This window comes from Xiphophorus couchianus, chromosome 13 (assembly GCF_001444195.1).
Source record: "Xiphophorus couchianus chromosome 13, X_couchianus-1.0, whole genome shotgun sequence".
Taxonomy (NCBI): domain Eukaryota; kingdom Metazoa; phylum Chordata; class Actinopteri; order Cyprinodontiformes; family Poeciliidae; genus Xiphophorus; species Xiphophorus couchianus.
In genome coordinates this window covers 17482999-17507448 of record NC_040240.1, presented here as the reverse complement: position 1 = coordinate 17507448, position 24450 = coordinate 17482999, and the positions used below count along the sequence as shown (strand labels likewise).

The 24450-nt window shown below is 37.8% G+C and overlaps 1 protein-coding gene across 1 annotated transcript in view; it reads left to right on the top strand.

The window, feature by feature from the left end:
* The window catches only part of osbpl10a (oxysterol binding protein-like 10a), an 86159-nt gene that overhangs the window by 13519 nt on the left and 48190 nt on the right, over positions 1-24450 (top strand). Inside the window, exons 2-5 of the mRNA XM_028035314.1 lie at positions 4218-4393; positions 13070-13149; positions 15887-15949; positions 23007-23204. Of these exons, the coding sequence (XP_027891115.1) occupies positions 4218-4393; positions 13070-13149; positions 15887-15949; positions 23007-23204 (517 nt within the window). The remainder of the gene's footprint in view (positions 1-4217; positions 4394-13069; positions 13150-15886; positions 15950-23006; positions 23205-24450) is intronic.

Here is a 24450-nt window from a genome sequence, read left to right as displayed (position 1 = left end):
AAGAGGACAGTGGCTGATTCTTAGACCTTTCTTGAAGTAGATAAGATCGACTTCACATGAAAGTATCGTCCAATCACTCGTCTCCCAAAATTAAGGAAATCATCACCAATAAATCGGTGCACCCCTTAAAATATAGCTAGATTTCTAAAACTATTTTTCTTTCAAATCTTTGTTATAACTGTGAAAAGTGGTTTTACAAGTTATCGTAGTGAGAATCTCATACAGGCCCATTTGTCTGGTTTATGCTATTATTCGGATTTTAATAAGAAGTTGTTCGTTTGCTGCAAGAGATTTGGGAAAATTGACTTTGAGAGGCACTTTACTTGACACAAATGGATTAAATCAGACATAAAACAAACTGGTGCAAGTTAAAAAGAGGGTAATTTATTAAACAAATGAGCTCAGGCAGCCCAAGAGTTCATTGCTTGCTCAGAGTAGAAAAGCAGATATTTGAAGGAAATGTGGAGATGCTGAGAAAACCCAAACATGAGTGGGACGCTCATACTGAGATGATTGAATATTTCTGAAAACAGCTTCTCGTCACACCACAAGATGGTAAAATGATGACTGTACATAAATTTCCTGACAGTCACTTTACTGCAGAACAAGAATCTCTGACTCTGCCCTCCGACAATGAATGTGATTCACTTCCTCGCTCTGCTCTGTTGTCCCCAGGAGCATTTTTTGAGAATTAACCACCAAACAAGTGAAGATGTAATTCTGCTGACGAGCCAGTCCTTGCAACGTCGATGGGATTGCATTAGGAAAGAGGAGCGATACTGTTAATGAGAACAAATGGTCTGACTAAGCCTTTCATGCAGTCTAATTATTGTTGTGATTTATTAGAATAATAAGGAAACAAAATAAGCTGTTTTTTAATGCAAATGTAAAACTGGAAATTAAATGCAGTTTTTATTAAAAATGTATATAAGGGTCACATTTGATAATATGGGATTCTGACGCTACAATAAGCAAAAAAACAAAAAAAAAAAATCTGGATTTGAGTTTGTGTTTGACTTTATTGGAAAGAATAAACAGAAAATAGAGAACAGATAGTTTCCAAGCAGCATTTTTTGGACGCTACTGTACAAATAAGCTTGTTTTGAGATGTAAAAATTGTCCTGATGAAACAAAATGACAAATTATTAGGATGCAGTCACATGGATTACATGAAGCACCAAATCTAGCCTGGAGGTTTTTATAATCCACTCACTCAACAAATCATTTCAGTCGAAGTATTCACTTGGTACTTCTTCTTCTGAATAATTTACATAATCAACCAAACAGTGGATCTATCCATCTTGCACAAAATAAGTTTTGTTGTTAACTGCTGTCAACTTTCTTTTTCCTGAATAAATGTAACCTTTTTGTTTCTTCAGAGCTCCCATAAATCTGTTTAGAGTTACTTATTTTTTATTTTATTTTGAATAACTGCATTTGGTGCCAGCATATCAATTACTGTATTGCACTTAGAAGGGTGGCAACACTTTGTCAAATCAACGTTTCGCCCTCCCTCTCTGCCGTTTGGAGATAACTCATTGAATATAGTGAAATTAAAATATTGCCCGTTCCCTTCCGCCTCCAGAAGTAAACACTTGGCTCGTTGCTGAGTCTGTGGCCTTGCAGGTTGGGTAACATCAGCCGCACTCTGACATGAGAGACTGAGTATCAAGCCCAAGGTTTGCTCCCCGGCGTCATTCATCATGTTAAAAGTCTGCAGTGAGTTTTAGCTGCAAAAGCCAAGATTGCCTGGAGGGGTCAACGGTAAAAGGCTCCATTCTGCTGACTGAACAACAGGGTCTTGATGTTCTGTCGGGGTGGCATACATGCAGCGCGCGGGGGAGAGACAGAGAGGGGCAAACTGATGCAGGCAGATTGTTCCCTGGTTGGCTCTGGTCGACACAAGTCAGCGGCTCTGCTGACGGAAGAGGGCAAGGCTGTGGGAGGGGATCGGTTTCCAGACAGCAGGATCCACTGCTTCCTGTCAGGGAAACAAAACCAGAATGTGCCTCAGTTAGAGGATGCAGTCTGCGAGCTTATTTGTGCAGTCTTTGCCATAAATGACTTTGTGCATTATAGGAGAATTAATTACTATTTTACAGAGGTAGTTAAAACACTATTTTAAAAATTTGCTATTAAATCAAAATCTTCCACATTTAGTTGTATCTAATATTGTCTACTCTTTAAGTCAAATAAATTTAGCAAGATTTAGATTTTCAACCTAAATGTGTGAGTTTGTGAAAAATAAACTTAGAGTGTTAATTTTGTCAAACCTCCAAGATTTGAATAAACGAGAGTTTTTAGGTTAGCACTTAAAAAAACTGAAAGAAGGAAAAGACAGGAGTGGGAACTATTTCCCAGAATGCTCAGCGGCTTGTTTTTGTATCCTGAGATGGAAATGTGTTACATTGACTCTTGTGTTATTAAAACAAGTGTTAATTTTAAGTTTGAGGATAATGTCCTGTTCACACTAAATATTTTTTAGCAGAATTAATTGTGATGATTAATAAAATTCATTATCAGATCAGAAATTTTGATCCTGTAATATGAAACAAGAATTTAAATGATTCTAAAGTAAAATAAGTATTTATTTTAACTTAATTAGTTAGTGAAAATAATAGAGAAATGTGAGCTCTTTAATTTGGTGAATGCCGTTTTTTTTTTGCATATTGTGAAATAATTATTTGGTTTAAATTGCAGCATTAAGTTAAAACTCACAATTTAAGATTAATGAACTTAAAAAATGTTTAGGAAACTTGTCTCTTGTTGTTAAATCAACTTCATGAACTTTAATTTTTGAGTTAAAACCAAAACAATGTAATTGTTGACTTAAATGGCATTTTTAAGGCAGCAGTTGGACTTTCATTTTCAAGTTAAATGACCTTTAAATGTTTTACAGTGGATGTCCTATTGTGTTTTCTTGAACATGTTAGTATAAGTCTGTGGGCTGTACCAAAGTTATTCTTCACATTTTTTGCACAAAATCAGTTTTGCTGCTCTGCCAAGCTAGTATGTAAGCATAAAATTACCACTTTATTCTCCTGAAGTTAGGACTTTTTTCTGGTAATATCAGGACTGTATTCTCATATCGTTTAGACTTTATTGTCATACAACTTTACTCTTGCATTGTTACGACTTTATCCCTGAAATATTATGATTTTATCCTTGTAATGAGAAAAGAAAAATAAATTCTTAGCCCGATCATTATATTTGGAAACCCAAGGAGTCCATCGGTGAAGAAAACCAAAAGTTAAATTAAATGATACAATTAATTTATTGCCCAACAATCCAGTAATTGCTTATACATCCAGTTAGCTTGACTGATGTAGCATAAACGGAGGCGACGGGCAAAGTCTTTGTTTCTGCGGGTTATACAGACGGAAACATCCAAACATTTCCCTGAAAAAACTTTGTCCCCATTGTTTTCCCTCTTCTAGCTTAACTTGGAAATAAAAACAAGAATTTGCAGAATTATGAATGAAAGCAGCAGGCGGTGCAGCAATTGATGGAAAGTTTATCTGGTTGCAAAAATGATGATGCAGGTCAAACATAACGGCTTCTTACCTCAGGCCGCTGCGCACGCTGGAGTGTTTCTCTAACGACCAGAACAAATCGTTAGGCGGTGCAGATCGGTCAGCTTATTGAATGTTATATCACATCCTTTCCGACCACAGGCAGTAAAATGCGTCTTCCTATCTGTGTCTTATAGGTAATGTGTCTTAGTGGGTCTGAAACGTCCGGTAAGAGACGGATGAGGGAGAGATTCAGTTACATAAAAGCTCTGTTTGATTTGTTAATCACAGAAAGGAAGGTGTGGGGATCGTCCTCCAACACTCCACTTCTGGATTGTGCTAACAGGATGGTGGCTCCATCTTAGTCAAAGCAGGTGCAAAATGTGCATCTGAGGGAGCTGTGGTTAAAAATATCCCACTTGGGAGGTGAAAAATATAAGGGTGTTGTTTCTATTTCTGCTTAATCTCACTTTCATTCATGTTCTTCCTCCTTCTCTCATTCCTTTTATCTTTACACTCTACCACAACTTAAAAAGTTTGTGCAGCAGGAAAATTAAAAAGTTTCACAATAATAATGTGAGCATAAAGTAAAATGATAGAGATGATAACAGTAATGGTGCGTTTTCTATTTCCCTCTTGGCTCTTGTTTTCTCTGGCTCATTAATCTCTTAACTCCCTTCTGTTTTTGTCTCTGTGCTCCTGCAGGTACTTTGTGTTGGATCCCGAGCTCGGCCAGCTGCAGTACTTCATCAACGAGCAGGGGAAAATCCAGAAGCCTCGAGGGTCGCTGCCCCTCATCGGTGCCTCGGTAACCACGAGCGACGAGGCGCCCTACATGTTCATCGTTCACTCCGTCAACGGGGAGCTTTACAAACTTAAAGGTATGACCTCAAACTGAGCTTGGCTGCCATGGATTACGTAGAACTGACCAAGTAAATGTGGGCCTTCGTCAAACTACTGGGCTTAAAAATCCCAAAAACTAAATCCTTGGGAGTTTCTGCAACTTCACCATCAGTTTCAGCCTCACTGTGAATGAGAAAATTCAGGCAAACAAATTAACAGAGCAGTGCCTGCAGATGATGCACAAATAGTTTATAGCTAAAGCTAATTCACAGCTCTGACTGGTCCTTTCTACACAGCACATATTTACATTACATATATGCACACATGTGCACAAATATGTTTATGCAGCTCTGGAAAAAACTGAAAACCTCCTGGTTATTCCACCAAATACTGATTTCTGAACTCTTCCTGAGTTAAAACATTAATATTGTTGTCTCTAAATAAATATGAACTTGTTTTCTTTGCTTTATTTGAGGGCTGAAAGCTCTGCATGTTTTTGAACATTTCAAATTTTCTGCAAATAAGTTTTTTTTCTGAAGCTTGAAGAACTCACCACTTTATTTGGTCAAGCAAATTATCCATGTGTGAAATTTGAAGGTGTTTGTGCTTCTGCCTGGTTCAAAGCCATATTTCATGTGACACATAGAGATCTGTAAGGAGCCTTAGCATGTGAAATTTCTTTTTTGTTTTTGGGTTAAAATCCATTTAGTTCAACCACCAATCACGAGAAGTGTTGAGTGTCGTACATTTTGGATGCAGTTGCTGCTATCAAGCTTCTTTATGCAGCACCTTGGATAAAGATATGCTGCCACAATAATGAAAGTATTCAAGTTCAAATGGAGAGAGCACTGATTCTAAAATTCACCCCCAAAGAGCTCTGCATTACCTCCCAAAGACCATATCATCATCACACCAGTTTGTTACTGATGTGCTCTCCATGATATCCAGTTGGTAATGCAATCCAACAAATAGAGCATAAATAATAATCATTCTTATCTCTGTTAATATGAGGCTAACAAGGAAGTAATCTGCTTAAAAACAGATTTCTGTTTGGTAAAATGCTCCAGCAGGAGTCTGCAGCTGGTGACTGCGCTGACGGCCTCTGCTCTGTCTGTGACCTGTATTCACTGGAGCGGGAGAAACTCCTTTTTACTGTTGCTCCGTTTGAGCCGCTGGAATGCCCCTTGCAGCCTCCAGGGGAAGGATATCAGAATAACTTGGCCTATATTCCGTGAATAACTCCGTGATCCAGTGAATTGAGCTAAGTGGGGAAAATGATCCAGAAAAGTCCTGGTTCTGTTCTGTGGCTCAGTTGGAAGAGGAAGTTCCAGTTCTGGTGACTTTTTTTGTTGTTGTGAGAAATCAGAATAATACATTTTCAGTCAAGCAGAATTAAAGCTCAGATTTTGTGGAGAGACATCAGATTAGCTCTGCAATAAATAAAAAAATAAATATTAGCTTGTTACATTAAAACATTTCAGATAAATAAATACAGTTTATTGTCAAAAATGACCTGAGTGAATACAAAAAATGTTAACCCTTTCATGCATAGTGGTCACTGCAGTGGGCAGCTAGAAGCCATTTTCTTTTATGTGATAAATTCACACAGATCACTGAAGTGGACACTAGTGCACCATGCAGTACACTGCCAACTATTGGCCATCCACTGCAAGTGCAAGTAAATGAGGAATATCCAGCCCCTCCTTCTACTGTGCAGGTAAAAAAATGTTATGACATCAAGTAACTCCTAAACACCAATATTTTCCAAATAACAACTTTGTATTTGGAGAAAATTCCAACTGATCACCCAGAAAAAAAATCCTAGAAAAAATTTGTAAGCAAAATGTTGTTTTACAAAACATTTTTTCCCACCGTTTTTATGCGTTAAGAAAATCAACAGCAGCTTGGAAAAAATCCTAACATAAAGGATTCATGCGTGAAAGGGTTAAAATCTTATCACGTAATGAACCTTTAAAAGGCATCTTTGTTGTCAAATGTTTTTTAAAAAAGTGATTTGATCAAGTTCTGCTAATCCGTGCAAGGCACCAGAGCCTGCAGGAATGAAACATGATGCTTTTAAGCTCTGAATCAGTCGAGCACAGTGCCTTTATTGTCGAACCTAATATGTGAATCTGTGGGGCTTTTTGTTTTTGTTGCAGAATAAAGATGAATAGTACTTAGTCTTTGTACGGCTGAGTTCTGTGATGGAAAACGAAGCTATAAATCAAATGAAGCTTCTGCCTGACACTGAGGCAGCGAGATTCTGTTCAGCAGGATGCAAACCGGCTCATCAGGAAGCCTTCAGTATGGGTCCAAATAATTAAAATGCAGTAATTTAAGTGCGAGGAGTCATTAAGTTGGATTCCCAGCTCAGCATCCAGTGAGTTATGTGGACTGGGGTGTTATCAACTTTTAATTTGAGGTTTTATTGACTTCCTTTTAGTATGGACAGATACACTTCACTTCATTTCCTGTTACAACATTTAACGGTCAGCAGGCGGTTCTGCAGGAATCCCCTATTTAAAAATTTTTCAATGTGATTTTTTTTAAGAAAAAAAAAAATGAGGGAACAACACACTTATTCATGGATTCTGTCCATAAAAAAAACGTTGTTTACACAATTAATTTTCTTTATCTTGTACGTAATGGAACCAATTATTAGAAAACTATTTAAAAACTGAATTTATAACTGTTTATTTTTTATTTGTAACACTTCTGATTAAATTAACTTCATTTCTATAAGCAGGACAACTTACTTTTTAAAAAAAAAGCTGACATTTTTATCCTGTGCTCATTAAAGATGCTCTGCTCCAGCATATTGTGTCTGTAGGTGTTTTTGTAGAAATAATTCCTTAAATGAAATGTTAAGCAGAAGTTCCCTATAAGTGATAAATAATTCAATCTGGAGAGACTCAGACGGAGATAAGAAGACAATTAGAAGAGTTTATTGACAAACAGAATTTAAAGTCTTTGGCGCTCGGGCCCCGGCTGGGGATAACGGTTATCGCAGCGTTAGCGATAGGCTTCAGATGAGCATCCATGATGCTGTTAGGAACGTCATTCCCCAGGGCCCGGCACTGGTGGTGGAGGTTGGAGAAGGGTGCGGGCCTCAGGACCGGGCGAATGGAGGAGAAGGGGTGGTGGTGGGTTGAGCTCGGCTGGAGAGCGAAGGACGCCATGAATGAAGGTCCTTATCAGCTGGGACTTGGTCGATGATTGGACGTGACGTGGCTTGGTCCGGCATTGATAGGTCGACGATTGTGGGCAGGTCGCTTCAATTAACGGGTCCCGGTGGGGATAAAAGAGTCTTCCAGTTTGAATTTGCGCCTAGGCTTCATTTCTTGCCTCTTGTTTGTTTGTAGGATTCGAACTTCAGTTAGTTTCAATTCAGTCCAATTAAGTTCTGAAGTACTTTTTTTAACCACAAAAGTAATTGGAAAGCTGTAACTCATATTATCCAAGTTGTGGATGGTGATGACTGTGGGCTGGAAGAATCTCCTGTAGAAGTCAGTGTTGCAGCAGATGTGAGGAAGCCTCTGATTCAGATACTGAGGAAGATGCTACTTTGTGTGAGTCTCATGAAGAGGATTCTTCTTTAATGTTCTGCATTTTATTAACATCTCCAGAATGAAGTGATTTGGCGTATTACTGGATCTGTCACCTTAAACATAGATTTACTAACATCTGAAATGTGAAATTAAGGCTTTGTTCACACTGCAGCAGTGATCCAATTCTGATATTGTCCCAAATATATGCGACTTGTATGTGATCTCCAATTAGGCAAGGCAAGGCAGCTTTATTTACATTGGCACATTTCAGCCAGAGACAATTCAAAGTGCTTGTACAAAAAAGTTAAAAACAACAAGAAGATAATAATAAAATAAGGTTTAAAAGTGTGGGACACTTTTAGACCTGGAAATGTCCCACATTGCGCAGTAGAGGGCGCAATAACGTCACACGTAGAGAGCGTGCTCAGTGTTTTGCCATTTGACATAAAAAAGAAGAAGAAGAAGAAGATGATCTCGGTGTTTGCGGAAGTAAACATGGATGCTAACGATGGAGCATAGCTTATGATTTTAAAGTTGTTGTCCGACCGGAGCCAGCATTTTAACAAATTAATCCTCATGATCGTCCGGCATGATTGTTGTTTTTCTTCCTGCTTATCAGGACGCTGAATAGTGACATTTGTCTAGTATTAATGATGTTCAGGTCGGACGGACGCGACCTGGACGTTCAGATTCAGGTCACTTTAAGATCGGATATGTATCGGATATCCAAGTGGCCTGAGTCACACGCAAAAACATTCAACCTGTGTTGTTCAGACTGTCATGAAAAGATCAGATACAGGTCGCATTAAGGTGAACAAATTGGAATTGGGTCAGTTCGTTCTGCAGTGTGAACACAGCCTAAGTATTTATGCCTCCAAGTGGAAGATGTACATGAAAATGAGCAAAATTACTTATAAAAGCCATGTAAGTCACAGAAATTGTTAGTCGCATCTATTGTAAGACAAAGTATACCAATTAAAGGCTTTCATGTCCAGTTCTGATATTTTTTGGAAAAGTAACAAATGATTCACATTACTACTTTGAAAGAATAAGGCTTGTCTCTCTTTAGTATCAAAGTCATTATCTAAAGGAAGGTCTGACTTTGAGTCATAAGTATTCTCTATTCTTCAGGACGCCATCATTAGATCTAAAACACTTCATATTCTCATTATTAGACGTTTTCATTCTTTCACACTGCCTTCACTAATAGCTTTAGTTAGGAGCCACACACGGAGGATTCAGTCTCCGACTTCATCAATGTGGCGTTTGCTTAAATAAAGCCCAATTATTCTGCTTGAATCTGACATCCACGTTGTCGTGCATGTAAGTTTGAAATTCACCGCTCCACACTAACTCGTACCATAAAGGAGTTTGCTGCACAAATTAGATCAAGGTCATAAATGCCAATTAGAAAAGCAGTTAAACCTGTAATTACAACAAGTTAACTTTCAGTGTATGATATAGTGTCAGAGCTTTAAGTAAGAGTATGCATGGGGTTTATGTGAAGCATCACTGTGATGCTTTTATGGGCTGCTTTCCGTAATTGCAGGTAGCCATTGTACCTCTTGTCAGTTTGTCCACTTAGTTTAAAATATGTGTGTAGTGTGGCGCTTTTTAAAATCTGCATTTGCTTTCATCAGCATTAATCTTCACACTTGACATTATCATAACCAATAACATCTTTCACAGGGCTGTGATTAAAGTGGCTGTAATTAGGTGGTTTTAATTGACCAAGGAGGATCCAGGTTTCGCTGTCTGTCATCCTGCAGCTTTTGCGTATCGTTCGCCTTGCTGTCGAAATGGATGCTGGAATTTAAATATCTGTCATCGCTGCTGATTTTGGCATCAGCTACCAGTTCGAACTTCTGCTTGGTAAATAAATTGAGCTTTCAGTGTTTCTACTCTTCACCCCTTCTTACCAAAAAGTGGTTTCACATCTTTTTTTGTTCAGTTGCCCTTAGCGACAGCATGACTGGTCAATGTTTCTGGTGTAGAGAGTCTGGTGTGCAAAAGTTTTAAACCATCTCAGTTATCTTTTAAAGTGGTCTCAGGTAGCAGTTCTATAGTTCTTCCTCAATACTGACTTTACTTCTTTGTGGATGATGTATAATATGTATATTATGAATATGTACATAGAAAAGGTGCCAAATAAAACCCATTGGATTTGATCTGGAAGGATGTAATTTACTGCATGCAGAGCGTAGAAACTTAGATGAATAGCGATGTGAAATATATTGTGTGTTTTTGGGCACTTGAGCCTGTATATTAATTATTACAGAGCAAAGTAAAGAACAAATTTTTTTTTAAATTCCTAAGACATTAAATCCCTTGTACAGTGAAGCATTACAACCACAATAAGAAAATAAATTAAATAAAATATTTTTTTTTTCATGAAAAAAAAATACAAGAATGAAGTTATAAAATTACGAGAATAAAGTCATAATATTATGACATAAATATAACTTATAAATAAAGTCATATATATAGCCTTATATATATATGACCTGTAATATATTTATAAGTATAAAATATATGTATATATTATAAACTTTATGATATATTTATATAAAGTCTTGTATAAGTATGACTATATCATATTTTTGACTTTATACATAAAGTCATAAATATGGCTTTATAATATTAGTTATATTATGTTTATTCTTGAATAAAATTATAATATTATGACTTTATTCTTGAAATATTAAAACTTTTTTCTCATGATTTTTTAACGTTATTCTCGTACTGTTTAAACTTTATTCTCTTAGTATTACTATATCTTTAATCTTGAAATTTTACGACATTATTCAGACATTGTTACGACTATGTTCTCATATAACTTTATTCTAGTACTTTCATTTTAGTATTTTCTGGTCCTAATACTCCATCGAACCTTTGATGGAGGGAATGTTTTCTTTTTATATCATGACTGAAGAACCGAGGTGCTTCATTGTTTTTAGCCAAATTGCATTTGGTGATATTGCAGAGTAGGAAAGGTGGAAGTGAGGCTGAGCATAATGTAATGAAATGAGGATGATTTCTGCACTGTACTGTATGCCACCTTATGAACAGGTGCACATTAGCATAGGCGCACCCGGAGGCTGCTCTCCTCTCTATAGCTGACTAATTATTTCTAATTACAGCAGAGCTTGTGCACATCACAGGCAGAAGTTTTTCTGGATGAGATTCAGAGGGTAGGCGTTGCCTTCAGAGTGAGAGACGCCTGTGGATGATGACAACAAGACAAAAAGTCAGAAGCTTGTTACTGGATATTATTGCAGAAAGATGGCTCGGAGCAGGTGTTTCTGTACGAAAGCTGCTCTCCTGCAGAGCCGAGCAGCCACTCTCAGTGGGAGAAAAACATCTTTCCTGGTGCACTTGTCTCATTTTTCTTTTCTTTTGCAGAGATGCCTCTTCACTCAGAGGCTCTTTGTTGATATTTTAAAGTCGGCACTGAAAGTGACTGACGGCTACAAAATTACTTCTCTTTGCAGCAAAGCATCCTCCGCCAATGTGTCTAAATTCTTGGGTTAGGTCATAAATACTGAAGATGCATCCGACTTTCTGTAACTCTTTGTGTTCAGTTTTTCCTGTTAGACTTGAAGAGTCATTATTGACTCCAGGTTGGAGAAGTATTGAACTGATCAAACAGGTTTCTGTTTAAACCTCTGTTTATGAGTTTTACAGGGATGAGAGATCAAGTGTAGTGTTTGTTCTTAACGATACTTATTGCTGGCTGACAGGTAATTTGTACTAAGTAGACGAAGGCGTTGATAGATGGTGAACAGACTGATAGGACTATGAATGGATCAAAGGTTAGATTGAAGGATGGATGCACACACTGATGGATGGAGGATGGACAAATGGATGAATAGACTGAGAGATGGGTAGGTAGACAATCTAGTAATTTAGCATAATTTTGACATCATCTATGAAGTCAGTGCATGTAGATGGTTTTTAATGTGGCTCACAGCTGCACACGTCATCTGAAAATCTGTCATAAACTCCCCGAAGGACTTTTGCATTTCTTGCTTTCATGTCTGTTTCTGACTAAGCCCCAATTCAGCACATTTGATTTAAGCTCAAAAGCTAAAACATTTAAACTGATTAAAAATAAACTGGATTTGGCTGCTGCCGAAGACCAGAGAAAACCCTGGAAAGACCTTCATGAAAGTCTGAAATTAAGACGTACTCCAGGGAACTCTGCATGGAAGAAAGGCATAAATAAAAATGTTTGTGCTGTATATGATTTTAATTAACAGTTATTTATTATGGTTTCAAACCTGCTGCTTGAACTTCACTTATCAAAGACATTTCTCTCCAATAATTAGTGAGTAAAATGAGAACAGGAAGGTTTTGTGCCACATTTTGTCCTAAAGAGGAACAGCTCTTCATCAGGATCACCTGTCAGGACGTTTCTTTGCAGCAAACCCAAAGAAAGTATAACTTATTTCTGAAATGTAAGGAAAATGACAGAATTTTCAAACAACTATTTTAAAATATTTACCTTCAATAAGAACCTCATGGGTACTGAGGGTTGACAGCGAATTTAGTGTATCATAAGTTTCAGAAGAATTGTGTTTAGACCATAACAGATATTTTTACATTTGTCCTATATATCAGTATTGCAATTTATGAGCTACAACGTGAGGTCATAAACTGAAGGTGAAAGTTAGCATTTTAGGTGTGTGCACAAATACAGTCAAAATGGCAGCCAGTGGCTCAATTTATAGCACATTGTGCCATGAGAAAACATTTTTTGTACATGCCATATTATTGAAACAATTTCGATTGTTTGAAGGGATATACGATATCTTGATAGATAAGTTAGCGACGAAACTAAGGTTGCCTTGATGCAGTGAATCTGAATATAGTTTGGTCTCCTTCATGTATAAGTTGTTCCAGGTCTCTACTTTAAAATAACAACCATGTCAGTGGAAGAATGTTGCTGCTTTTGCTGCTGTTTAAGACTCTATTCAATTTAAAAGTTAAACGGTTGCAACTGGAACGGCAATAAAAAGCGAGTGGCGCCCATCTTAAGGAAGATGACTTCCTTACTGCTACACGCCGACCTCCATGTGAACTCGCATAAGGGTTAATAAAGGATTCCTAATGCCCTGAGTGTTCAGGATGAGTTGCAGTAATGTTGTCTCTCTGTGCATTTTGCAGCGTCTGACACTAAGGAGCAGCAGTTTTGGATCAATCAGCTCCAAGCTTGTGCCAGACGCCACTCTGACAGCAGCGCCAAGGTAGAAACCACATTCTACACTCCTCACAGTACATCACAGAGTTATTTACTAGATGCTGGTTGGTTCAAATTCTGAGCTTCTGTTCATCGGGAAGAGAAAAGGCGGAGAGTCTTGACATTTATCTGGGCGATTCTTTTTTTTTTTAATATCACTGTTTTCCTACCATAAAGCTACAAACACAAACTGCTGTCCTCATTATGTCCAAAAAGCTTGGAAACACTCTGATAACTCTGGATTTAGTTTTACTCTTGTTTCTAGTTTTACTCTTTTAGTTTTTATAAACATAGATCATACATAATGAGCACAAAGCTTAAACACACAACCCTCGAGATTTTAAATATCAAATTCTATTCAGTTTTTCTGATGGGCAGCAAATGTTTTTGTATCCTAGAATAAATCAACTACCTTTCACAATGTTGAAATATGTTTAAGTAGTAAAAGCAAAGCTTCACCACAGCTTCTCTCTTTGCTCCTTTCAGTGTTTCTGCTAATCAGAGCAAGCTAATGTGCAGCTGCAGACAACAGTGAAAGTTGTCCAGAGAAATGCCAAGACAGACAGCAAGCGCAATAATGCTTCCAAATTTATTATGTGCTGCTGACTTTCTCACCATAAGCAAATGAGAAACATGATTAGATTTTTTAAAAATGAAATGAATTATGGCAGGAAAATTATATATATATAAAAAAATTTACTTCCTCTTATATAAAATAATCTAATATTTCTGATAAGAGAGATTACCAAAATATGGTAACCTAGAATAGATATTCTATCATAGAATAGAGTCACAAAAATATTACCAAAAAAATATCTGTGTAAAATATTTTTATTTGTGTAAATAAAAATATTTGCACAAGTAAATATTTGTGTAAATAAAAATATTTGCACAAGTAAATATTTAATTATTTGTGAAAATATTTAAAAGCATTTACACAAATATTTAAAAATGCACAACATGATCTAACTTCACCTCTTCAGAGTATATCACAGTTATTTTTTTTTAAATAAGTGTTTTTATTTTAATATATTGATTAAAAAAAGAACATATTTGATATTTGGTTGCTCATTTAAACCCCAAATTATTCATACGCCTGGCAGATCTTGGTTCAAAGTTGACAGAGAATCCAGGGAGGGAGCTAAAGATTAGGGTGATTGCATGGAGGCTTTCCAACCTCAAAGACTTGAAGCTCAAGAAAAAAAGATGGTCGAAAATACCAGTGGAGATATTTTAGAAGCTTATATAGAGAGTTTGATTACTTAAAATAAAATACGCTATTATTTTTTTCATAGCTGATTAACTTTTTTCATTGCTTTGTGGGTAAATGAGGCTTCACTGGTTGGGGAATTACAGTTTTTAAAAAAAATATAAGGCTTCATGGGTTAATAAATCAGCATGAACATCTTTAATATGGTGCATGATGTTCCTCAGATATTTGTGTGCTAACAGTCTCTCTGTCGGCTGTTTCCTCATTCGACTGATCCAATGGAGACTGAAACTTTGTTATTGAGCTCCTGCTGGAGCTCCACTGCCGGTGGTGACTGTGTGGAAATCAGCAGTGCATGGAAGTGAGAAATATCCTGAAGTTTATTCTTTATTTTTCAAACTTTTGGTATTAAAGTTTGACTTTCCTCATATGAAAAAGCATGACTCATCCCTGACACCATGGACGGCTGAGTTCGGCCTTTAGAAGCAGAAGTAAATTTCAGAGAAAAACTAAAACATGTTTTTTTTAAATGCAGAATTTACAAAACCCAGAGTTTTAAAAATGTTATATTTAATTCTACTAGTCTTGCTGCAGAGATTTCTTTCTCAAAACAAATTATTTTTTATAGACACCTTTTAAAAGTTCTTCACAAGAAAACAGAAGTGCATATTTCTTAGTTTATTAACTCCACTGATGTTCACTGACATTTTAAGTGTGACTTTATGACATTATTGGGTTGGAGATTTGAAATTATTTGTGTATTTTTATGTAAACTGCAGCTGGAACAAAATGCTGAAAAGACCAGAGTCACCTCTGTAACTGGGATTGGGAAAAATATAATCTGCTAAATAATTTTTTTTTAATTTTAACATTCAAATAAAATAAAATAGAATAAATTATTTCTTCTTGTATGATGAACCTGTTATTTTGGGAAATCCTGTCTTTTTCTTAGCGAAGCTTTGCACATTCCGAGTGTCTTTGAAATTAAATCTGTTGTGAATTAGTAATTTATAAACAAATTGAGTTGAATAATACAAATGAACGCCACACTTTTCTATGACTGCATATTAGAGCAATGGAAGAAAGCAAAAAAATAAATTTGTAAACCAGAAAGAAAGAAAACAAGGAAATTTATGAATTTGAAAAGTCAAAAGATTTGCAAGAAAAACTCAGAAGGTTTTAGAATAATCTGAGAAATTTTAAAGAAAAGCACTTGAGTAAAAAACATTTTCATTTTTATTTGGCAGAAATTTACTCCACTTTTTTCTATCTTCAATGGCCCTAAAATACTGTCAGATTTGTATTTTTGAAAAATGTTTAAAACAGTGTATCATTTTCCATCCACTTCTCGAGAATGCATGATATTGTGTTCACATAAAATTATAATAAAATGTTCTGAAGATAATTGGTCAGAAATATTGCTGCAAGGTAATGTATTGTATCATTTCATTGTCGTTACTTTTTCAGGAATTACGTGGAAAAGCTTTCATTTGTAAAAACTGTTAATCCTTCATTTTCTCTTATTTCCTGTCAGGTGAGGAAGCTGAAGAGCTCAGATGAACACCTGAGTGTTGACCGAGCAGGAGGGGGACAAGATGTGAGTTTCATACTCAAGCTTTCTTTTTCATCACCTGCCAATTAAGCAATTAACACTCCAGACCCGCCATGCTGCCTCATTGGCGGCTCCATTGTTCCTCGTCAGCGCACCGAACTGCACCACAGCTGGAGGAGGGAAGAAGTAAAATTACTCTGTGCAGCAGTGCTGAGAAAAGTAATCAAAAGAAGAAAGAAAATTAGATAAGCGAGGAGAAATGGATGGAGTTGGGAGCCAGTTTTTTTCCCCCCTGGCAGAGAAAGGTTTCTGTTTTCTTCCTGTTAGGTGACTGTGGGACATTTCCACGGCTGCAGCTGCCACAACGGTACCTGCCGCCGTGGGCTAATCCTTCCCAGAGCTGCAGTGCCACTAAGATCGTTATCACATCTACTCTGCTGATGAGGCAGCCGTCAGCGGAGGCTCGGCTGACTCTCTGATAACAGACCTGTTTGGCAGAGAATCTGAGGCAGGATTTATTTACTGCGAGGAAAAGGGAATCGTTTTTTCCTCCCTCTGAGTGTTCATCAGTCAAATCAAATCAAATTTTATTTGTTTAGCACATTTTCAGCAGCAAGGCATTTCATGTAAAAAAAAAAAGAAAAGCTATCAGATGTTTGACTATTAGTTCAACTAGTGGATAATTGGGAAGTAGAGGAAAAAAATAAACAAAATTATCCTCTAATTAAAATCTGATATGTGTGGTGTGCAATTTTATTTAGCCTCCTTGAGTCAATAATTTACTTTGTTTGCATGGTTGTAATGTTGCAGTTTAAAATATTAAGATTTCTTCTTTTTTGCATTTATGAAGGTGGACTATCATTCAAGCTTTTCTGAGCAAAATAATTGAGGGATTAATCATCATCCTTACTTTTTGATGCTTGTACAAAATTGTGGCTTTATATAGTAAAATAAAATAGTTTGGTATAAAATAACTTTAAATGAAACTAAATACTTCTCCTCCATGAAGAATTGTTCACAAATTTCTGTTACTTGATGTCTGGAAAAGAAAGTGATTTAATTGCGCTTACGCAAAATAAAAAGAAGCTTGTTTTACTCAACCAAAAAATATAAACTAAAATGTGTTTTGTAACCGAGGGGAACGTTAAGGCAGCCAACCCCGAGATAAATAGTTTTACAGTCTTTGATTAAGATGACCTCTGTGACATAGCGGCAGTGTTGATATTACAAATGTGTGCAAAACTTTGTTATTGCACTATAATGTAAAACCCCCAACAATTCCACAATTACAATGTTTCCATTACATAAGAAGTGCAGTAAAAAATCACACGTGAATAAGTTTGTTCACATGATAAATCATTCAAATTATCGCGGCCTGTGGGGTTTTCCCTGACTGGGAGCGACTGGGAACGCAGCCTGTGGGGTTTTCCCTGACTGGGAGCGACTGGGAACGCGGCCTGTAGAATGTGACACGTAGCCAATCAGAAAACGCGGTGACGTAAGAACCGAGGTGAATCCCAAACAGTTGACATGGCGCAACTGAGAGTCCGGTGGGCATCGGAGGTGACGTGGAAATCTTTATTACTATATGTAAAGGTCATCTTTATATATGTTTATTATATGTGGTTATGTCTATTCAGTTAAAAATGTTAACTACGAACAAACATAACTCACTTCCAAATCATAGAGCGGCTGCTCCCGCCATCTTTTATCCAATGCCTTTTCTTTAGTGATAGTCCACAAACTATCACTGCTGCTTCTACATCGTAGTCCGGGTTTGATTATTATAAATTCACGTTTGGTATGTTGGGAGGTTTTACTGGATTTTCTTCTGGAATCGGGATGTTCGTGAGTGGAATCGGTTCTGTGGCGTGTTGCTCCTGCCGTGTGGCTGGACTCACGAACCGACCGAACCTGTTGGACTTTTATCGGCTCTGTGGTCACAGAGGTTTGGAAAATCGGCCGACAATCCTTAAATCGTGCCGTGTGAACCAGATCTAAAACTCACAAGCTCCACTCCTCTCATCTCGTCTCCACCGCTGCCCTAACGCTCTCTGACGCTGGTCGCTATGGTAACGTTTACATATTCCTTCAAAATAAGATACAGATGCGCCACAAAAACGAACATTTTACTTTCGCGAAAATTTTAACTAACGACTAACGGGAGCCCTGAGCTTGTTTCTCTGCAACCAGACGGTCCCATCTGGGAGTGAAGAGAGACAATGACACCAGAAGTGTTGCTTATGCACAGGGTGGTTGGTCTCTAGTGGCGAAGCAGTTTGAAGCTTCATTGCCTCATTAACATCCGGTCACCATATCGTGCAGAGCTTGGAATGTGGGAATCACCTACCGGGATAAATCCATCCTCCTGTCTCTTCTCTGGGCCTTTTCCCTTCGCAAAGAAACTTTCCAAAGACATCTGATCTGTTTCTTACTCATTTTGCTGCTTGTGGGCTCAATGTTGGCGCGCAAGACGTAACCTTGAGAATCCGGTTATAGGATTTTAAAAATAAAAGATCCTCCAGATTCTAATGCATAAAACGCGGCCGGGTGGTTGGGGACTACTGGTTTAGACCACAACATTTCTCTGATCAAAATTTATTTTTTATTATATTTTCTGAGTAACTGAATGTTGAGGCTCCATTAGCTGCAAATTCTTATCACCACATGCAGTAATGAGTTTATTTGTGTAATGAATTCATAGCGGTTTCACCTTTTGAATCAAATTACTTGAATAAATTCATGTCTTGGTCATTACCTACTTTAACGAGGTTCAGTTGTTGCTGCAACTTCTACCCAGAAGTTTGATTATTCTCAACTTATGACATGCTCAGTCACACTTTGGGTGAAACATTCCAACTGAGGAAATAAAATGAAAGCTGTAATATTCACGATTAAACACTTTCTTCGATTGTTAATTCCACTAATGGAAAAGAACATTGGACTATTAAAAGAGAAAGTAAAATCAAACTATATTTAAACCTCTGGGCTAAGTTATTGCTTAATAAGTAAATGTGAGCAATTAGTTTTTTCCTGTGGTGCAGAAAAGGAGACGTCTGCATCCGACTGTTTACCGCCTCACTCAGGGGAGCAATCTGCCCACCGTCGTCTGACGGCGGCACACCTGTGAGGTGATTAAAATTTATACTTTATTTACTGGAAGCTGAAACTGATGGAGAATAATCAGGAAGCCAAAGTTGCAGAGGGTCATTGTTGTTATATTCTTAATTTCAGTGTGTAAGCATCGTGACTGTAAGAAGAGCTGCAGTTATTCCTCAATTTAATGACTGAGGTTATATCGAGTTTAGTTCCTTCTTTCCTTTTCTATGATCTGCTCTCCCACATACACATAGTTGGAGGGAAAAACTTCAACGAGTGTCAGTCCTCACGTGTTGAAAGTTTTTATCTCCTCTTTCAGCTCTTCTTTCACAGTTCTTAGAGGATTTCCTTCATACCATCGAGTGTAATCCAAAGAAATGCGTACCCACAATTATAAAATAGTCTTGTTTATTTTTTTGTCATGTGAAGAAACTAAAATAGGCATGTGACCAATTAAACACATATACTTTCAAATGTAAAGTATCTTTTAACGGGAGGAGCATGACCCTAAACTGAAAATGTTATCAGGGGAAAAGGAAATAATTGGTACTCCTGCTGTTTATACTTTGGTTTCCTCTTTCGTGTTACAAGTTTGGGTCTTATGTTCTCTTTAGCTCATTGAGGAGGCTTCCTAAAAGTTTTAGGTCTGGAGATTTGGGAAGGTCCATTTTCTTTTTTTAAAAATTTTATGAAATTTTTTATTTGTGGTGAGCCATCGCTGTGTTCATTAGAACACATTTTTAATCGTTATACTGCCAAGAAAGCACAGATTAAGCTAAAGTCCCATCAGTGTTTTGCTTACTCCAAGTTTTTGTTTGTTATAATAGGATAAAAGGCTTTTTTTCTGGTATGATTTCCAAATAATCGATTGGTATGTTGTTGATGATGTTGTTCGGTGACGGCGCATCAATTGCAGTTTTCTGACTGATCACTGATCCTTAAAAAGCCTGACCTGATTTTGATTTTGGCCAATACTTTTTTTTCCTGTCAGTCAGCCCTCAGAGCAAAATGTGACAGTGGCTGATTTTCAGACCGTTGCAGTAGTGGGTAAAACCGGTTTCTTATGTATCGGCTGATCACCAATATCCCAAAATTAAGGAAATCAGAGCCAATTTCTACTTTGATGCAGTTTTTGTTCTCTCTCTAAATTGGCTTGCTTAAATGTTTTCTTCTCTTCCATTTTGAAAAGCAGCTAAAAGAAACGGGTCTGTGAGGATGGAAAATCATGCATCAAAAGTTCCTTGAAACTCTGACTTCAAAAGTAAACAATAATCTTAAATAAATGTTTTGTTTACACATTATTTATAGTTTTTAGATTTTTCAAACATATTTCCGCAAGTGTGTTTGAGACTGATGTTGGACGGGAAGAACGGTTTTGATTTTTGAGAGCCGGCCAGTCAAGTTCTTCCAAACCAAACTCACTTCTCCATGCCGTTATTGACCTTCCTTCCTGCAGCGATGTGCAGCCATGTTGGAACAGGAAGAGAGCATTCTCAAATTGTTCCTGCAAAGTTAAGAGCATGAAATTGTCCAAAAAACACTGGGCATAATAAAGCATTAAGGATTCCTTTCTCTGGAAACAAGAGACCTAATCCAACTCTTGAAAACAAGACCCGCTCTTTGGTGCTGAGCATTTTATCCCTCTGGACCAAACTTAAAACTGACACAAAGCAGTCAGGCAAATGTCGTTCCCGTGGCAACTGCTTTACCCAGACTCCTCTGTTTATTTGCCAGAAAGCGAAGGATGATTTGTCCCTCCAGAGAGCATGAATCCACTGCTCTAGAGTCCAGCAGTGGTGGGTTTTCAACTCTTCGCCGTCCCCTCGGTGATGAGAGGTTTGGATGCAGCTGCTTGACTTAGAAACTATTAAATAAAGCTCCCTATGCGCTGTTTCTCTGCTAATTTGAAGGTTGCCTAATTTTGGAGTGCTGCAGATGTTGAAAGCTGGCTTGTTCTGCATCCACTCAGCTACCTGGCATACTTTGCTATAAGCCACTAAAAGGTGGACATTTTGAATCAGACTTATCGCACGGCTGACCTATCTTATCATGGTTCCACACTGGATTTAACTAAAGTACTCAGCGACCCATTCTTGAATAAGTTTTTGTCGAAGCATGCCTGGATTTTATACACATATGGTGATGGGAGTGATCCAAACATCTGAATTAAATTATTCTGAGGGGTGAGTGAATACTTCTGGCAACATGGTATGTAAACAAGTTGACTTTTTTCTTACAGGCTTGTAAGTTTTACAGCTCTTTTCAATCTTTATATGATTAAAATAATTCCTGTCCGGCTGTAATAAAAACTGACGCTATTTTAAATGTTTCTTTACTCGTTACCAGAAATGCCCATAAATATGGAGGACACTGTTTGTACTGACCATGTGTTCTTGTTTGATCTGCCGGTTTTTCTTAAGAGCAAGCGGCTCCTCTTCAAAACAAAGGCTTGTTGTTTTCCCTCCCAGTCAGGGTGCTCTGGGGGGGAGTTGTTAATTTGATCAGTGGTGTTTTTCACCGCTGCAGTGACCAGACCCTCTGTGCTCCTCTGAGGGATAAATCTATGGTGCCTTGCTCTCGGTGTGCTGCTTTAAACTAATGGACAGTAAAGAAAGAGCAGACAAGATAGCGATCTGACTTTTGCTGCCTGTGTGAGCACAGAGGTCAGCCAACTGAGGATTCAAGAGGGGAAGAGGCTGAGGCGTCAGCATGAAGGATGTGATGTGACTTTACTGCAGAGAGAGACGGAAAAAAAGCCAGACTACGCGTTTGCATAGCGCCTCGTTGTAAATAATTACAAAAAACAGATCAGTAAGGACAACAAATACTGGATTTGTATGTTGGAACAAAGAGTATGTGGTACAAACTCAGTTTTGCTGTTCTGGTTTGGTGGTTTTCCTCGTCTCTTCCTGTTAAAAGGGAAGTTTTCCCATCGACTGTCACCTGACACTTTGAGCATGATGAGGACACAAGGACTGAATGTAAATGAGATGCAGCACAGTTTGCTGGCTTCCTCACGCAGAATTTATTTATTTTTTTTACAAATTGTCCTTATTGTTTGTGTCTTAATGTATTTTGCACATTTTCGTACTTCCATTTGGGTCTCTGCTGCTTCTAAAAACAAGTCACTGTGATTTTAGTGTCTGGAAAATGATCCGTTTCAAAATCCTCCTGAATGTAATGTCACAACTCTGACTCTCAACAAGCAACTCCTGCGACATCCAGCCTGTTACCTCGCAACACCAGCAGAGCAGAGCTCATCACCTAGCAACCCAAGAGGAGCTCCAGCACATTTGGTCAGCTGGTCTTACTGCTGTATGCGCCTTACAGTGTTGTTGACTTACCATTCATATACCACTTGCTACATTCTTGTTGGTTGTGCAGGAGGCTCTACTTATGCTTTCCAAAGAAGTACAGTTATATAATCATGCATCTGTTTCCCTCGGTCTTGGCGTTGACTTGGTCTCAATACACTCTGGTCTTGGTCTTGTCTCGGTCTCAGGTTAGGTGGTCTTGACTACAACACTTAAGAGTGTACGTTAGTCTACGTGTAGGGACCATTGCTATTGATTCATTTAATGAAAAGTTGTGCTTTTTCACAGGCTTCAGTCTGACTGATCATATGGAAAATCCCCTCACAACATCCCATCATCCATGTTTCCCCTCTGCCATACCAAAGGGAATTAAGATGATTGTTACCAAATCAAACTTTTCACATGAACGAGCTTTGGCCATACTTTTTACTTATTTGAAAAAAAAAGTTTGTGTTTTTAATCCCCAAAATATTAATTACTAAGTGAAAAGTTTGTTCAAGTAGAAATATGAGTAGAGATGCTTTTCCATGTTTTTTTTTGTTGTATGTTGAAAAACTTTAGGCTTCCAGGACAAACTGGACCTGAAGCAAACTTTAAATTTATTCAAAACTTCCTGGCACATAAATTCCTACATGACTCACACTCTCCTTTCCTGTGCCGTCTCCCGCCTCCTCTTCCTCCTCGCCCAGGGCTCCTCATCATCTGGTCGGACACGTAGCTTCTCCCTCCTCCCACACCTAACTCCATCTTCATCCCCGAGCTCCCAGAGGCACCAGGGCCACTCGGCCGCGCCCAGCAACATCGTCACCATCACCCACCACAAGTCCCCAGCTGCAGCTCGCCGGTCCAGGAGTCAGTATCCAGGACAGCTGCTGGAGGTCAAGGAGGTGGGTGACGACGGCAAAGCACACTCAAAAGTTTTATTTTAGAAGAATGGGTGAAAATGGCTGAAAATAAAAAATCTGGTGGATGAAGAGCCACAAGTCAGCAGATTTCCAGTTCCTTTTTGTGATGTAACTAATATTTCTTCCAAGGTGTACTAATTTAAAAGCTGTCTCATAGCATGATTACATAGGGAGTTTAAGATTTTAAAGATTCTACATGGAAATAAATTTCACAATAATTACATGAACAATGTGGCCACCTCTCTAAAACAGAGCTATGGATGTGTGTGTGTGTGCGTGCATGTGGGCGTGGGCGTGGGCGTGGCATCAGGTCTAATCTCAGAGAATCAGAGAAGTAACTTCTACTATCGGTCTATTTTGAAATGTTAAAAGAACATTAGTAAACAGTTTGAAGCCCATTATTCTACAGCGAGGGATCATTTATAAATTTATTTAATGTTGCCGCATCTCTTCCTGGAAGTGGATTTTCCAGCAAGTACTCCTTGAGGTCCGGAAATCTCAAAATCAATCTGAAAATTTGGGCTGTAAAAACAAGGGGTTGACATTCAACCACAATTTGCCTAATTAGTCACAAAACAAAACTTCAAGTTCAAATTAATGTTGCTAATGCAGGCAATAATGATCATTGGACCTACTTAGTTTTTGCCTTTAGTATTTTTCACATAGAGCTTCTTTATTATTGCTTTAGGTGATGGAAAATTAGACTTTTTGTTTTTGTTCACTTGATTTTGCTATGCATTGTTCCGCTTGTAAAAAACGATAGAACATGTCTGTATTTTTCTGTAAGAAACTATGAGATTATACTGTTAAATTTAATTGATTACTTTCATAAATGTCTGTTTACCTCTTCCCTCCTTTTCATTTTTGTCGTCCTCTCGTGCTGAGAAAGTCTGACATACGAGAAGACGATGAGAACAGAACGAATTAGGATGTGTTCTTTAGGAAGTGAGATAAGAGGACAGAAGTGAAGCCACGTTGTTATTAGAGAGCAGACTCCCTCTACCCTGGTGTGAATGGTATTTCCTGCTTTGTTCAGAGTTTTGGCAGCTGGTCCTTTCCGCCATGTGATCAGTGAACACCTGGTGATGCTTTGATTTTATATTAGACTATTAGGGTCTTGGAACAGTGCAGACTTGTAGTTAAAGTTATTTTTCCTCGGATCTTTGAAAATACTTTTTAGGTAAATTCATTAGCGTTTTATAGTTCCCTGATAACCCTGACAAAGACA